This window comes from Garra rufa, chromosome 21 (assembly GCF_049309525.1).
Source record: "Garra rufa chromosome 21, GarRuf1.0, whole genome shotgun sequence".
NCBI lineage: Eukaryota > Metazoa > Chordata > Actinopteri > Cypriniformes > Cyprinidae > Garra > Garra rufa.
The window spans coordinates 30,563,314-30,579,276 of record NC_133381.1 but is presented as its reverse complement, the minus strand read 5'-3'; the positions used below and the strand labels follow the sequence as shown (position 1 = coordinate 30,579,276).

At 41.6% G+C, this 15,963-nt stretch overlaps 1 protein-coding gene across 1 annotated transcript in view; it reads right to left on the bottom strand.

Moving 5' to 3' along the window:
- ezra (ezrin a) overlaps positions 1-10,130 on the bottom strand; it is a 30,506-nt gene extending 20,376 nt beyond the window's left edge. Inside the window, exon 1 of the mRNA XM_073826504.1 lies at positions 9,813-10,130. Coding sequence (XP_073682605.1) covers positions 9,813-9,824 — 12 coding nt within the window. The 5' untranslated portion in view covers positions 9,825-10,130. The remainder of the gene's footprint in view (positions 1-9,812) is intronic.
- Positions 10,131-15,963: the final 5,833 nt, after the last annotated feature.

Genomic DNA, 15,963 nt, shown 5'->3' with positions numbered 1-15,963 from the left:
TGCCATATCAGATATGAAATATCACATCAGTTGGAACATCAGCTATCAAAGGTATGTTAACTATAATTATGGAATGCTATCACCTCTCATTCCACAAAGCCACTAGCAATAAAGTCTTATAACAGATCTGCATTATGTAATATCCTCCAGATGACTGACAACAGCGGAGATGATTTCAACAGATTCAACTGACAGTCATGGGTGTGACGTTATTAATCGTGATAATATGACAGTTTTATAATCTATGAGGTTGAGTTTTAGATTTTATACAAAGAAAAAGCAAAGCATACTTTTGCGAACATACTTGCACTTAAATAACAAGCAAATATTGACAAAACAAATCTGTGTCTAGAAGAGATTCCATGAATTCTACGGAAAATATCTCTTGATCAAGTTCATGTTGCAGTCCAGCACAAGCTTTCATAACAACCCAGTGAACCTTGACAGAGTCTTACAGGCATTGTCAAAGTTACACAACTTTCATGTGAACTTACTCTAGAGCTGTAAAGATAAACCCTTCAAACTTGTGCAACAAATGTTAGCAAAGTTATTCTCAGTAACCAAGACCTAACATGTCAGTTCAGTGCTTTCTTCTTGTTATTGGTAGCTACTAGCAAAGCTTAAATAAAAGACCTTCATAAATTCAGAATTAGCATGTTTAGCAGATCCAATCATGAGAAAAGTGACAACTGCTATACTACTCACACAGCAATAACTGTTACACCCAGGCATTAGTATTTAGCCACATCAGCAAGTAAATGATCTGCATGTTTAGAACAGTATTGGTCACCTACTGTAGACCTTTTGGCACCTGCTGCTGACAATACAAAGTTGCGACAATTTCCCCTAGCCTACTTAAAATTATATAAATATCTGTGAACAAGCATAAATTGTATAGTATAAAAACTATATGCTATATGTGACCCTGGAACACAAAACCAGTCATAAGGGTCATGTTTTCTAAAAAAAAAAAAAAAAAAAAAAGCTGAATAAAAAAGCTTTCCATTGATGTATGGTTTGTTAGGACAATATTTGGCTGAATTACAACTATCTGTAATCTGAGGGGGCAAAAAAATCTAAATATTGAGAAAATCGCCTTTAAAGTTGTCCAAATGAAGTTCTTAGCAATGCATATTACTAATCAAAAATTAAGTTTTAATATATTTGTGGTAGGAAATTTACAAAATATCTTAATATAACATGATCTTTACTTAATATCCTAATGATTTTTTGGCATAAAAGTCAAACAATTTTGACACATACAATGTATTTTTGGCTATTGCTACAAATATATCTGCTACTTAAGACTGGTTTTGAGGTCCAGGGTCACATTTGGAAGAAAATACAAATGGTGTGATGAATTATAGATACAAGCTCAAAATATTTGTTATTGGTTAACTTGGATAATGCATAGGTTTAAGTTACCATACGAAATAAGTCTCTTCTGCTCACTTGCTCAATTGTTTGATCAACAATATAGCCTAAAGTTAAACTGTAATATTGTAAAATAATTTGCAATTTAAAATAACTATTTTCTATTTTGATATATTGTCAAATGCAATTTTTTTTAACAACCATTATTCAGTCTTTAGTGTCACATGATTTGTCAGAAATCATTCTAATATGCTGATTTGCTGCTCAAGATTTCTTATCATCATGAGTTTAACAGTTAACTTCTAAACAATAATGCTTCTTAAAATTTTTGCGGAAACGGAAAACATTTTTTCAGGATTCTTTGATTAGAAAGTTCAAAATAACATGATTACTTTGAAATACAAATCTTTTGTAACATTATAAATACAGCTGCAAAACGGTTAGTCGCGATTAGTCGATTCAAAACAAAAGTTTGTTTACATACTATTTGTGTGTGTACTGTGTGTATATATATATCTATAGAGATATCTAAGAGAGCAAAGTGTCTTTTTAAAGATGCTTTCATACGGCTCGTGCAGATGCCAATGGCGACTCTGAGGACTTGCCTTGCCTTCTTCACTGAGACTGCTCCCCCGCCCGCGCGGTGTCGCGCCGTAAAAAGCGCTGTGCCCAGCGGGCCCCGGACCCTTCCTCCAGATGACAAAGCTCGCCGGTTCGCCCGCCTGCTTCATCGACCTCGTCAGCCTCTGTTCCGGACGTAAAGCGGCCGCTGTATGCCACCGCTTCCATCGACGCCGCTGACGAGGGGGGCCATGAAGGAGGAAGAGGATTTCCGTTTCCCGCCAAAGCGGGAACGCGCATGCTGCTCAGAAGAGGCGATAGCAGCCCACTTATGTCTGCCCTCCGCTGGACGGCGTGCTAAGTCGGCCCTCCCCTCTAAAGCTTGCCGTCAGACGTCAAACCTGCTTCGCCGCGCTCTCGCCGCCGCCTAGCCGCGTCAGCGCTGCGTAACATGGTCTCTCACCGTTGCTGAGAGGCACCCGTGGTTAACGCTTTCTGACGTTTTTCTCGTCTGGCCGCCGCTCCGCCAGACGCGGCCCGCGGCCCAGGATTGAGTTGAAACCTGAGCCTCCGAAATCGTCCTAGCACATCTGGGAAAACGACAGTGTACGAGTCCCGCGGTTGCCGGACCCCCACCAAAGTTATTCGCTCGTCCAGTTCCAGGAAATGTGACTGTTCCAGTGTTTTCTGCAGCCAACAAACCGGCTCCGTCGCCCGTTTGCCTGCACACAAAAGTCGTTCCCACGGCTACACAGATAAACCCCCAATAAAGTGTATTATCTGGTGTCCCGGCCACGGCCGATGGTGTTTCATGTGTCGTATGAATATGCCCACTAACCAGTGCTCATCTCTACACACAAACACAGCGCACATAAAATCGACTCAGATCGATTGCGCGTCACACGTGGTAAATGTGCCCGCTTCACAGTGCCCACAGACACCACATTATGCACTGTTGGTTTCTGTAAAAACGAAACCAACAGTGCATTAACTCTATGCTTTGGGATGTTAAATGTGCCCGCTTCACAGTGCTCACAGACACCTCATTATGCACGTCAACCGGTTTCTGTTAAAACGAAACCAACAGTGCATCCGCTCTATGCAGGCGAACGTTGTTTTGGAGTGTTAAATGTGCCCGCTTCACAGTGCTCACAGACACCTCATTATGCACGTCAACCGGTTTCTGTAAAAACGAAACCAGGAGTGCGTTCGCTCTATGCAGGCGAACGCTGTTTGGAGTGTTGAACGCCGGTGCGCGAGTCCCGCGGCTGCCAGACTCCCACCGAAAGTATTCGCTCGCTCAGCTCCAAGAAATGTGGCTGTTCCAGCGTTATCCGCAGTCATCAAGCCGGCGCTGCAGCCTGCTTGTCTGCACTCAAGAGCCGTTCTCACGGCTACCCAATTAAATCCTCAAAGGAGTGTATTTTCGGGTGTTCCGGCCATAGCCGAAGGTGTTTTGTGTGTAGCTCGCATGCACATACACATGAGCACATCCTGTCATACAAAACCCGCGCACATAAAGTCGACCCGAATCGGCTGCGCTTCACATGTGATAAATGTGCCCACCCCAGAGTGCCCACACATATCACATCAGGCAGGTCTTACGGTTTCTGTAAAAACGAACCGGACGACGCCCCGTTAACACGGCTAAAGGCTGCGCTGAGTGTGTTGAATGTGCCCGTTACTACGCAACCACATATACACACAAAGATAGCAGTCCCCGCGGTCAGTGTACCCCGAGCCTCGAATGTCACAGTCACTCGTGCGTCACAACGCACCGAAGCGACTCCGTTATTGACAGATCGGAGCGCGCTTCGCACCTACCCCCTTGCGTTACAGGTAAATGCATGGGAAAAGCTCCCAGGGGTTTCACAATGGGTGCTGGACATTATTAAAGGAGGCTATTCGCTACAGTTTCACCGACTTCGCATGTGGTATATGTGCCCACCCCAGAGTGCCCACACATATTACATCAGGCAGGTCTTACGGTTTCTGTAAACCGGACGACGCCCAGTATACGCGGCTTAAAGCTGCATCGAGTGTGTTAAATGTGCCGTTATCACGCAACCACATATACACACAGAGAAAGCAGTCCCCGCGGTCAGCGTACCCCGAGCCTTGCATGTCACAGACACCGAAGCGGCTCCGTTAGTAACAGATCGGAGCGCGCTTCGCACCCACCCCTCGCATTACATGATAGATGCATGGGAAAAACTCCCAGGGGTCTCAAAATGGGTGCTGGACATTATAAAGAGAGGCTATTCGCTCCAGTTTCGACGACGCCCTCGCCGTTACACGGCGCGCGTCGAGACCACGATAAAGGCAGATGCAGCACACCTGCTACGAGCCGAAGTGACCACTAGATCTAAGGCAACTGAACAAAGCGCTAGTGAAGCGAAAGTTCAGAATGCTCACAACCAAGAAAATCCTCGCACAAGTGTGCCGAGGAGACTGGTTTGTGTCAGTGGATCTGAAAGACGCATATTTTCAAATACAGATAGCGTCGCGTCACAGGCGATTTTTGAGATTCGCCTTCGAGGGCCAAGCTTATCAGTACACAGTCCTGCCATTCGGTTTGTCCCTAGCACCCCGTACATTTACAAAGTGCATGGACGCAGCGCTCGCCCCGCTCAGACAGAAAGGCGTGCGAATACTGAATTATTTGGACGATTGGCTGATTTTAGCGCAATCTCACTCAATGCTCAGGGAACACACGACCATGTTACTCGATCACCTCGAGAACTTGGGGTTGAAAGTCAATTGGGAGAAAAGCTCGCTGAACCCCAGCCAGAATATCTCCTTCCTGGGCATAGAAGTGGACTCGCTGGCAATGACAGCTGACGAAGCTTTCGTCAGTGCGCGCGCTGAACGTTCAGAGCGCAGTGAGCGCGCTCTGCCGCAGCAAGTCTGCCCCGCTCAAGACCTTTCAAAGAGTGTTAGGTCTTATGGCCTCAGCATCATCAGTTCTACAGTTAGGGATGCTCTGCATGCGCCCACGGCAGTTCTGGCTGAGAGCGCGAGTGCCGCGCCGAGCGTGGGCGTCCGGTCGACTCCGTCTCACGATCAATCAGAGATGCGTTACAGCCCTGATGCCGTGGAGAACAGCCGGCTGGTACCAAACAGGTGTCACTCTAGAGAGACCCTCGAAGGTGAAAGTAGTGTCCACGGATGCGTCCACCTCGGGATGGGGAGCGCTGCTAGACGGCAGACCGTCGTTCGGCCAGTGGTCAGAACGCGAGAAATCGCTGCATATCAACTGCCTCGAAATGATGGCAGTGGAGAATGCGCTGACATATTTTCTTCCCTTATTGAAGGGAAGTCATGTATTAGTCCGCTCCGACAACATATCGGTAGTGGCTTACATAAATCGCCAGGGCGGTCTCAGGTCCAGAAAACTACATGCACTTGCAGAACGCCTTCTGGTATGGGCTCATCGCAACCTGTGCTCGCTGAGGGCAGCGCACGTGCGGGGGACCCTAAATGTAGGACCAGACAGACTGTCCAGGAACAATGTTCCGGCGGGCGAATGGTCGCTGCACCCTCAGACGGTGCAACTATTATGGAAAACATTCGGCAGAGCGGAGATAGATCTATTTGCATCTCAGGACAACGCTCATTGTCTAGAATTCTTTTCCAAAGCCAAGGACGCGCTAGCCCATGCGCGGCCCCGCCGTCCTCTTTATGCTTTTCCCCCAGTCTCTCTCCTACCTCAGGTGATAGAGAGGGTGAAGGAGGAAGGGTGTGCAATACTGCTAATAGCGCCGTTTTGGGGGAACCAGCCTTGGTTCCCAGCGCTGATGCAGATGACGAGCATCGCACCGTGGCCAATACCTGTGAGGAGAGACCTCCTCTCGCAGGCGGGCGGCGCGATTTGGCACCCTCACCCCGAGCTGTGGTCCCTTCATGTATGGGTCACCAGGGAATATATGATGAACTCCCCACAGGAGTGATATCAACGATCACACAGGCTAGGGCGCCATCTACTAGACGGCTCTATGCCTCGAAGTGGTCGATATTTGCGGACTGGTGCACAGCCCGCGGATCCTCACCCACAGACTGTGGAGTGACAGATGTACTTTCCTTCCTACAAGAGCTGCTGGACAAGGGCAGGTCCCTGTCCACGCTCAAAGTTTATGTGGCGGCCATAGCAGCGTTCTCGATGACAACGCTAGGTCAGTCAATAGGGAGGAATGATTTAATCATACGCTTCCTTAGGGGAGCTAAGAGATTAAATCCACCCAGACCGCCTTCAGTCCCAACTTGGGACCTTTCTGTGGTGCTGGACGCTATGAAGGGCGGACCATTCGAACCACTACAGGCGGCTGAATTAAAATATCTGTCTCTTAAGGCTATATTCCTCCTAGCGCTCGCTTCAGTGAAGCGCGTAGGAGATTTGCACGCGCTCTCCGTGGGCGCGACATGCATGGAGTTTGGACCTAACGACTCTAAAGTTATACTCAAACCCAAGCATGGATATGTGCCAAAGTCTATTAACACACCGTTTAGAGCACAGGTCATCGCACTGTCTGCTCTGCCGGTTGGGAATGAAGAGGCTGACGCGAGACTCTTATGTCCAGTGAGAGCGCTAAGAGTCTATGTGTCTCGCACGTCTGCTTTTAGACAGACAGAACAGCTGTTCGTCTCGTTTTACGGGCATTCTAAAGGAATGGCTGCGTCAAAACAGACTTTATCCAGATGGATAGTGGATGCTATTGCACTGGCGTACGAGTCCAAGGGCATGCGATGTCCGCTGGGTGTCAGAGCACATTCCACGAGGGGCGTGGCCTCGTCGTGGGCTTGGTCGAGTGGAATTAACCTGCAAGACATTTGTACGGCGGCAGGCTGGGCCTCTCCGTCTACATTCATAAGATTCTACAACTTGGAGGTTCCCGCCCTACAGGCCAAGTTGCTATCGGTCTAGATATTAACAGATATCTAGACCCATGTTCCAAGTTTATCCAGGTCGTTTACCTGCCCGGATATACCAGGAGCCAGTGTTTCTAGGGTCCTAATCCCCTTATATGTTCAAGCACGTTCAAACACTATATGAACCCCGGGCTATTCGCCCTCGGGTCTATGGCATCAGATCTTGGCATGCACGGCGTTTTACATGGGGTCCCCAAGCGTAAGCTTAACGCTTACGCAGTACGAGAGACCTCTCGTAAGAGAACGTACTCGGTTACTAACGTAACCTCGGTTCTCTCAGAGAGGGAACGAGTACTGCGTACCTTGCCGTGCAAGCGCGTGCTCTGGGCGCTTTTATGATGAAAAAACCAGAGTGTAGCTACCTTCGAGCGATATTTATAGGCTTGGATCACGCCACTTTCGGCGGGAGATGACGTATTAGGCGCGAAAGGCTCTCATTGGAGCTGGTTTCGCGCCAAGCCTCGCTCGATAGGTGCTGCAGTTGCTGCAGAGCAGCCAATAGGCAAGCAATACGCCTCGCCTATGTCTGCTCACTGCGGCAACGCGTTTTACATTAATACAAAATTAAGGATAATTTTTTGGCTTCAATATCTCTCGCGGAAAGGATTTTCCCCAAGCGTAAGCTTAACGCTTACGCAGTACTCGTTCCCTCTCTGAGAGAACCGAGGTTACGTTAGTAACCGAGTACGTTTTGTGGTCCAGGGTCACATATTGAATAGCATATTGACCTGGACCTCCTTGGTACAAATCGGTTCCCGGAGGGTGGGGGTTTGGATCCCCCTCAGGATGTGACACTACACACATAATTAGCACTATACATTGATTAGCACATATGCTTTCAAAACTCTTGTCAGTAAGTGGCAAACAAGCTGTTTATTACTGGTAACTTCAGCTTGTCTTTTTTCAAAGAAAATAAACATTAATCCCAATGCCAGCATGGCAGATATAATCTATAATCTTCAAAGCTTGTCCTCTCGGTTGGATTTGTCCTAACAATGGAACTGACTGAGTGAGTGCTACTGTTTAATCCAGCAGTCAACCATCTCCATGAGCAACCATCAGAGCTGCAAATTTTATCTAACAGGAAGAAAGACCCGAAGTACGTCATAACCCAGCGTGACGGCTAAACCTGCATGTCTCATTTGCCTGAAGGGTACAGACTCACAAGCCCGTGCTAACATCACAGATAAGTGTTTGTGCTCAAGTACTTCATCATAGGCTTAAAAAAGCTTTTGGTCGCTCTCAGATTTAATAAATGTTTAATTCACATATGGAGACAGGATCTTTCTGGATGAAATGTATGTTTGTATAATAATAATAAAAATTACGGTCGCAATTTTCTTTTAAGCTTTTAACTACTTTTAATCACACTGTTTCTCTATGTTCTCTTAATGACTTTGCAGTGTCACAAATTAATTTCAAAAAGTACAAGTAATCCCCACAATTAATCTGAGTGCATGAAAGCTGCATGCACAATAATTACAATAAACCTGGGGTTTAAAGTATGTCTGTGATTATCCTGGACTGAAAAATGGCTTTTTTTACACATTTCGATACATACTTAATACAATTTGGACGACAACTACACTCTTAAAAATAAAGGTGCTTCACAATACCATAGAAGAACTTTTTTTGTTTAAATGGTTCCATAAAGAACCTTTAACATTTGAAGAACCTTTCTGCTTCACAAACGGTTCTTTGTGGCGAAAGAAGGTTCTTCAGATTATAAAACGGTAAGAAAGAGATGGTTCTTTAAAGAACCTTTGACTGAATGGTTCTTTGTGAAACCAAAAATGGTTCATCTATGGCATCGCTGTGAAGAACCTTTTAAAGCACCTTCATTTTTAAGAGTGTATGGGATTTTTAGTTTTTTGATTTTAACAAAATAATTCAGAATTTAATTCAATTATAATGTGCTATAATAATAAAATACAATATGCAATATTATAAAATATTTATACACTGTAAAAAAATATTTTAATATGAAGGATTTTTTTTTACTTTTTGCACTTCATTGCATAATTTTTTGTAAAATTACTGGATATTATCCTTTATACAGGGTATTATTATATATTTTAAATAGATTTTTCATAATGAAACAATTAAAGTATACATTTTAACATTCCACTTTTACCACTTAATCTTTTACAAAATATAAAGAAATTAAAAAAAACCTTGATGAAGCTGTTTTACCTGTAATCTATCTTGTTCAGGGCAATAATTACAGTGACATCACATCCTGGTATTCAAATACTAATGTCAAAAGTATGCTCACAGCAGAACAATCTGCATCTAGCTAATCTTTTACTTTTGCAACATGAGCACAGCATGAACTCATCCTCATTGTCTAAGTCTAGTTAATGTGTAAAGACTCGTACTCAAGAATGTTAACCATCAAATTAATAGTTAGTTTCCTCTGTAAGTGTGAGGTAGTCACTATACCTTGAAATATAAAATATATATATAATAACATTTCAAGTATAACCACTAATAGGCGTTACCAAGTTGCACAATTTTACTTCTCAACATTGTAAAAAAATATTGAGGCAATAAATTGCAGCTTTATCTTGATTTAACTACTACAGACTCTCCTTTCTTTTAACTTTGTGAATTTTGTCAGTCAGAACACGTTATAATAATAAAAAATAAAACATGAAAGTAATGTTAAACTATGAAACTTTTTTGGTAACGTGGGAGTCTGAATGACAGAGGCCTGTTGTACTAAGTCATACAAAACCTCTAAACAAAAAAGGATTCTACAAATACAAACACATTATTCCAGACATAAGACATAAGCATGATTAATATGAGATATTGTAGACGATAATTCTCAAAATCCTTTGTGAAAGACAGTTAATTTACATAACTGTTTCCATTTGTGACAGTGTTATCTCGTTTTGTTCTCTGTAATAAAGCGTTATGTTCCATAAAAAGAAAAAAGAACTACTTACAGGCTTAGGCATTGTCAGGCTTGTGTGGGGGACCAGCTGAAGAAAGAAACCAGAGACGCGCGCTCTGCTCGCGACCGATCTGAACAGTGAACGCTAGAAACTCATTTCTGAGTTATTTTCGATAGATGGTGTCAAAGCCTCGCCCCAGCGATAGCTAGTACGATAAGTTAGTTAGACCACTCGAGTTAAAGAGTGCCAGCAGATCTCTGCTTACAGTGCACCTGCGCTGTAAATTCGACCTTTGATCGGGATCGCGCCCAGATGGCGACGCGACAGAATTATAGAGCGCGCGTACACAGCCTTGTTGATTTCAACGCGTCGTTAACAATGATAGAAGCTCTTTAACAGCTCACTGTCACATTACAGCATTACAATCCATATATTCCGGGCGGAGAAAACATGGGCGCGGTTGAGGTTGATAATTACTGCAAGGTGGATATCTGGGCAGTTACTTTCTGTACTTTAGTAGGCTACGGGTAGGCTAATAAACATATTAACATCAGATATTTATCCTCAGAAAATAGCCTATTTGAACACTTAAAACTATAAATGACAGTTAAAATCGTTTAAATTTCACAAAATATCTCAAATGTTTAAAATAAGTGTGTAAATTATTAAAAATAATTTAAATAATATAGCTTAAGAACATAAAGATTATATTAAAATACTCGTCAAAATAAAGATTAATATGTCTAATAGAATCACATTACTAGACTGCTATTGTTAAAAGTAGCCTAGGCTAATTGCAAAAATGTAAACAAAAAAATGCTATGTTTCCTAGCAAATTTCTAGTATTTTCTTTCCTCACCCGATGCACAAACAAATGACTCTTATGATCCGGTTCATTCTAAAGAACAAAACATACCGGTTTTAATCATTTTCACTGAACATATGACTCACTCACTGAATTGCAAGTTCCATATAAATGCATCAATACAGTTATTAGACTGTTCTTACTAGCTGTCTCAAGATTGCATCATTGGTTCTGTTACTTTTCTGTACTTTCCTAATACTGTGAAAAAACTGTATTGTTCAAAGCTTTATACAGTACAGAATAGATTACAATACAACATTAAAAAATAAAGGTTACTTGACTTGACTGTGCCACTAAGAATGCAAAATATCCTGATTTATCTGTATACCGTATACGTTTATTTTTTATGTTTATTTTTTGTTTTTGTGTTTGTGTTTTGTGTTCCCATACATAACTTTTGCGTTTTCTTGCTAAGATATTGTGTTCCCTCGCAAAACTTTTGTGTTTTCTCGCAAAGATATTTGTGTTCACTTACAAAACTTTTGCGTTCTCTCACAAAGATATTTGCATTTCCTCACAAAACTTTTACGTTCTCTCACAAAGATATTTGCATTTCCTCACAAAACTTCTGCGTTTTCTTGCTAAGATACTGTTATCCCCCACAAAACTTTTGCGTTTTCTCGCAAAGATATTTCTGTTCCCTTCAAAACTTTTACGTTCTCTCACAAAGATATTTGCATTTCCTCACAAAACTTCTGCGTTTTCTTGCTAAGATACTGTTATCCCCCGCAAAACTTTTGCGTTTTCTCGCTAAGATATTTGTGTTCTCTTACAAAACTTTTGCTTTCTCTCACAAAGATATTTGCATTTCCTCACAAAACTTCTGTTTACTCGCTAAGATACTGTGTTCCCTCGCAAAACTTTAGTGTTTCTCGCAAAGATGTTTGTTTCCTCACAAAACGTTTGTGTTCAATCACTAAGATATTTGCATTTCCTCAAAAACTTCTGCGATTTCTCGCTAAGATACTGTGTTCCCTCGCAAAACTTTAGTGTTCCTCGCAAAGATGTTTGTTTCCTCACAAAATGTTTGTGTTCAATCACTAAGGGCCTGTCCACACGGATCCGGCGTTTTAGGAGACTGAATCCGCTATTTTTTGAAACCGGATCCCAAAGTGGATAAATCTGAAAACGACACCCTCGTAGTTTTGTGTGTACAGCCAATACGTATATTTTGTGAAACGATGATGTCATCACATCACGTGTCGGCTGCGTCACACGTAACAGCAACAACAATAATGGCGGACTACATTTGTGTTCGTGTTGCTACTAAGCCTACTAGCTTTATTACAGCAAAATCTATTGCTTCTATGCAACTGTTATGAGCAACAAGCGATAATGTTCGCATCTTCGTCTTCTTCTTCTTAGTTCGTATACAGCGCGCAAGGTTATGTGCATGCTCAAAGTCTTCTTCTCCGTGTATAGCGTATCTCTATGGCAGAATTACAGCACCCCACACTGGTCTGGCATATATACTACACCGTTTTCAGTGGTTTCGTGTTTACGGAATTTTTTTTTAGAACGAGGAAAAAAATGATCAGATAGGGAACGCACCGGCTTCGTGTGGACGGAGTCTAAGATATTTGCATTTCCTCGCAAAACTTCTGCGTTTTCTCGATAAGATACTGTGTTCCCTCGCAAAACTTTTGCGTTTTCTCGCAAAGATATTTGTGTACCCTCACAAAACTTTTGCGTTTTCTTGCTAAGATACTGTGTTCACTCGCAAAACTTTTGCGTTTTCTCACAAAGATATTTGTGTTCCCTTACAAAACTTTTGCGTTCTCTCACAAAGATATTTGCATTTCCTCACAAAACTTTTGCGTTCTCTCACAAAGATATTTGCATTTCCTCGCAAAACTTCTGTTTTCTCACTAAGATACTGCGTTCCCTCGCAAAACTTTAGTGTTTCTCGCAAAGATGTTTGTTGCCTCACAAAACGTTTGTGTTCAGTCACTAAGATATTTGCATTTCCTCACAAAACTTCTGCGTTTTCTTGCTAAGATACTGTTCCCTCGCAAAACTTTTGCGTTTTCTCGCAAAGATATTTGTGTTCCCTCACAGAACTTTTACGTTCTTTGACAAAGATATTTGCATTTCCTTGCAAAACTTCTGCGTTTTCTTGCTAAGATACTGTGTTCCCTCGCAAAACTTTAGTGTTTCTCGCAAAGATGTTTGCTTCCTCACAAAACGTTTGTGTTCAATCACTAAGATATTTGCATTTCCTCAAAAACTTCTGGGTTTTCTCGCTAAGATACTGTGTTCCCTCGCAAAACTTTAGTGTTTCTCGCAAAGATGTTTGCTTCCTCACAAAACGTTTGTGTTCAATCACTAAGATATTTGCATTTCCTCAAAAACTTCTGCGATTTCTCGATAAGATACTGTGTTCCCTCGCAAAACTTTTGCGTTTTCTCGCAAAGATATTTGTGTTCCCTTACAAAACCTCTGCGTTTTCTCGCTAAGATACTGTGTTCCCTCGCAAAACTTTAGTGTTTCTCGCAAAGATGTTTGTTTCCTCACAAAACGTTTGTGTTCAATCACTAAGGGCCTGTCCACACGGAGACGCGTTTCGCTGTATACGTATAAATTTTTTATCGTATTGGCGTTTCATCCACACGGATCCGGCGTTTTAGGAGACTGAATCCGCTATTTTTTGAAACCGGGTCCCAAAGTGGATAAATCTGAAAACGACACCCTCGTAGTTTTGTGTGTACAGCCAATACGTATATTTTGTGAAACGATGATGTCATCACATCACGTGTCGGCTGCGTCACACGTAACAGCAACAACAATAATGGCGGACTACATTTGTGTTCGTGTTGCTACTAAGCCTACTAGCTTTATTACAGCAAAATCTATTGCTTCTATGCAACTGTTATGAGCAACAAGCGATAATGTTCGCATCTTCGTCTTCTTCTTCTTAGTTCGTATACAGCGCGCAAGGTTATGTGCATGCTCAAAGTCTTCTTCTCCGTGTATAGCGTATCTCTATGGCAGAATTACAGCACCCCACACTGGTCTGGCATATATACTACACCGTTTTCAGTGGTTTCGTGTTTACGGAATTTTTTTTTAGAACGAGGAAAAAAATGATCAGATAGGGAACGCACCGGCTTCGTGTGGACGGAGTCTAAGATATTTGCATTTCCTCGCAAAACTTCTGCGTTTTCTCGATAAGATACTGTGTTCCCTCGCAAAACTTTTGCGTTTTCTCGCAAAGATATTTGTGTACCCTTACAAAACTTTTGCGTTTTCTTGCTAAGATACTGTGTTCACTCGCAAAACTTTTGCGTCTTCTCACAAAGATATTTGTGTTCCCTTACAAAACTTTTGCGTTCTCTCACAAAGATATTTGCATTTCCTCACAAAACTTTTGCGTTCTCTCACAAAGATATTTGCATTTCCTCGCAAAACTTCTGTTTTCTCACTAAGATACTGCGTTCCCTCGCAAAACTTTAGTGTTTCTCGCAAAGATGTTTGTTGCCTCACAAAATGTTTGTGTTCAATCACTAAGATATTTGTATTTCCTCGCAAAACTTTTGTGTTTTCTCGCAAAGATATTTGTGTTCCCTTACAAAACTTTTGCTTTCTCTCACAAAGATATTTGCATTTCCTCACAAAACTTCTGTTTACTCACTAAGAAACTTTAGTGGTTTCTCGCAAAGATGTTTGTTTTCTCACAGAACTTTTGCGTTCTTTCACAAAGATATTTGCATTTCCTCGCAAAACTTCTGTTTACTTGCTAAGATACTGCGTTCACTCACAAAACATTAGCGTTTTCTCGCAAAGATGTTTGTTTCCTCACAAAACGTTTGTGTTCAATCACTAAGATATTTGCATTTCCTCGCAAAACTTCTGCGTTTTCTTGCTAAGATATTTGTGTTCCCTTACAAAACTTTTGCGTTCTCTCACAAAGATATTTGCATTTCCTCACAAAACTTTTGCGTTTTCTTGCTAAGATACTGTGTTCCCTTGCAAAACTTTTGCGTTTTCTCGCAAAGATATTTGCATTTCCTCACAAAACTTCTGCGTTTTCTTGCTAAGATACTGTGTTCCCTTGCAAAACATTTGCGTTTTCTCTTGCAGATATTTGTGTTCCCTTACAAAACTTTTGCGTTCTCTCACAAAGATATTTGCATTTCGTCACAAAACTTCTGCGTTTTCTTGCTAAGTGTTTCCTCGCAAAACTTTTGGGTTTTCTCGCAAAGATATTTGTGTTCCCTTACAAAACTTTTGCGTTCTCTCACAAAGATATTTGCATTTCCTCACAGAACTTCTGTTTTCTCGCTAAGATACTGCGTTCCCTCGCAAAACTTTTGCGTTTTCTCGCAAAGATGTTTGTTTTTCTCACAAAACGTTTGTGTTCAATCACTAAGATATTTGCATTTCCTCGCAAAACTTCTGCGTTTTCTCGCTAAGATACCGTGTTCCCTCGCAAAACTTTTGCGTTTTCTTGCAAAGAAATTGGTGTTCCCTCGCTAAACTTTTGCATTCTCTCACAAAGGTATTTGCATTCCCTCGCAAAACTTTTGTGTTTTCTCGCTAAGATATTTGTATTCCCTCGCAAAACTTTGCATTCTCTCGTAAAACCAATAGAATTTGGACAAACACTTCCTGTTTACAACTTCTAGTGGTTCAAACAGCTCTGTAAGTTCACAATGTAGCGTTTCATAGAGTTTTATTTTGAACAAGTATAAAGAAATACAGTCAGTGCTTAGTTTAAGGCACGGTTTTTGGACATTCTAAAATGTCTAATGTAAAACACTGCACACACTTATTAATAAAGCATACAGAGTTAAACTTTACATAGTTCAGAATATGGACGTAATCCGCTAAATTGCACATTACGTTTATTAAAGAAAACACCTAATTAATGGACTAAGGCAGTGGTATAAAAAGGCCGAACTGAGTAAACAGTTTATTAATAAAATATACAGGAAAGCAGATGAGCCCAGAAAATGATCAGAAAGCACTAGATTGCATGTAGCATTTTCCTTTAAAAAAAGAAAACACAGCTGTGATTAAAGATGGTGATTAAAAAAGACCAAATATGCTTTAGAAATTATTAAAAATATATTCTGTGTACATTCAAAAAGATGAGCCCAAAATATGAGCTGATTTGCATGATAAGCTTTTTCTTCCCTACAGAAAACACTCTTAACAGGGCTTAATATAAGACAGTGTAATAAAAAGCCAAATTTTTATATTCCATTAAATATATATATATGTACAGGCAAGCAATGGGGTAATCCATTAAGCCACAAGAGTTTAAAATGTTTTTCTATAGGGGAGAAAACATGTGAAAACACATTCAGTTCGTGTTCTGGGCTCATCTGCTTTCCT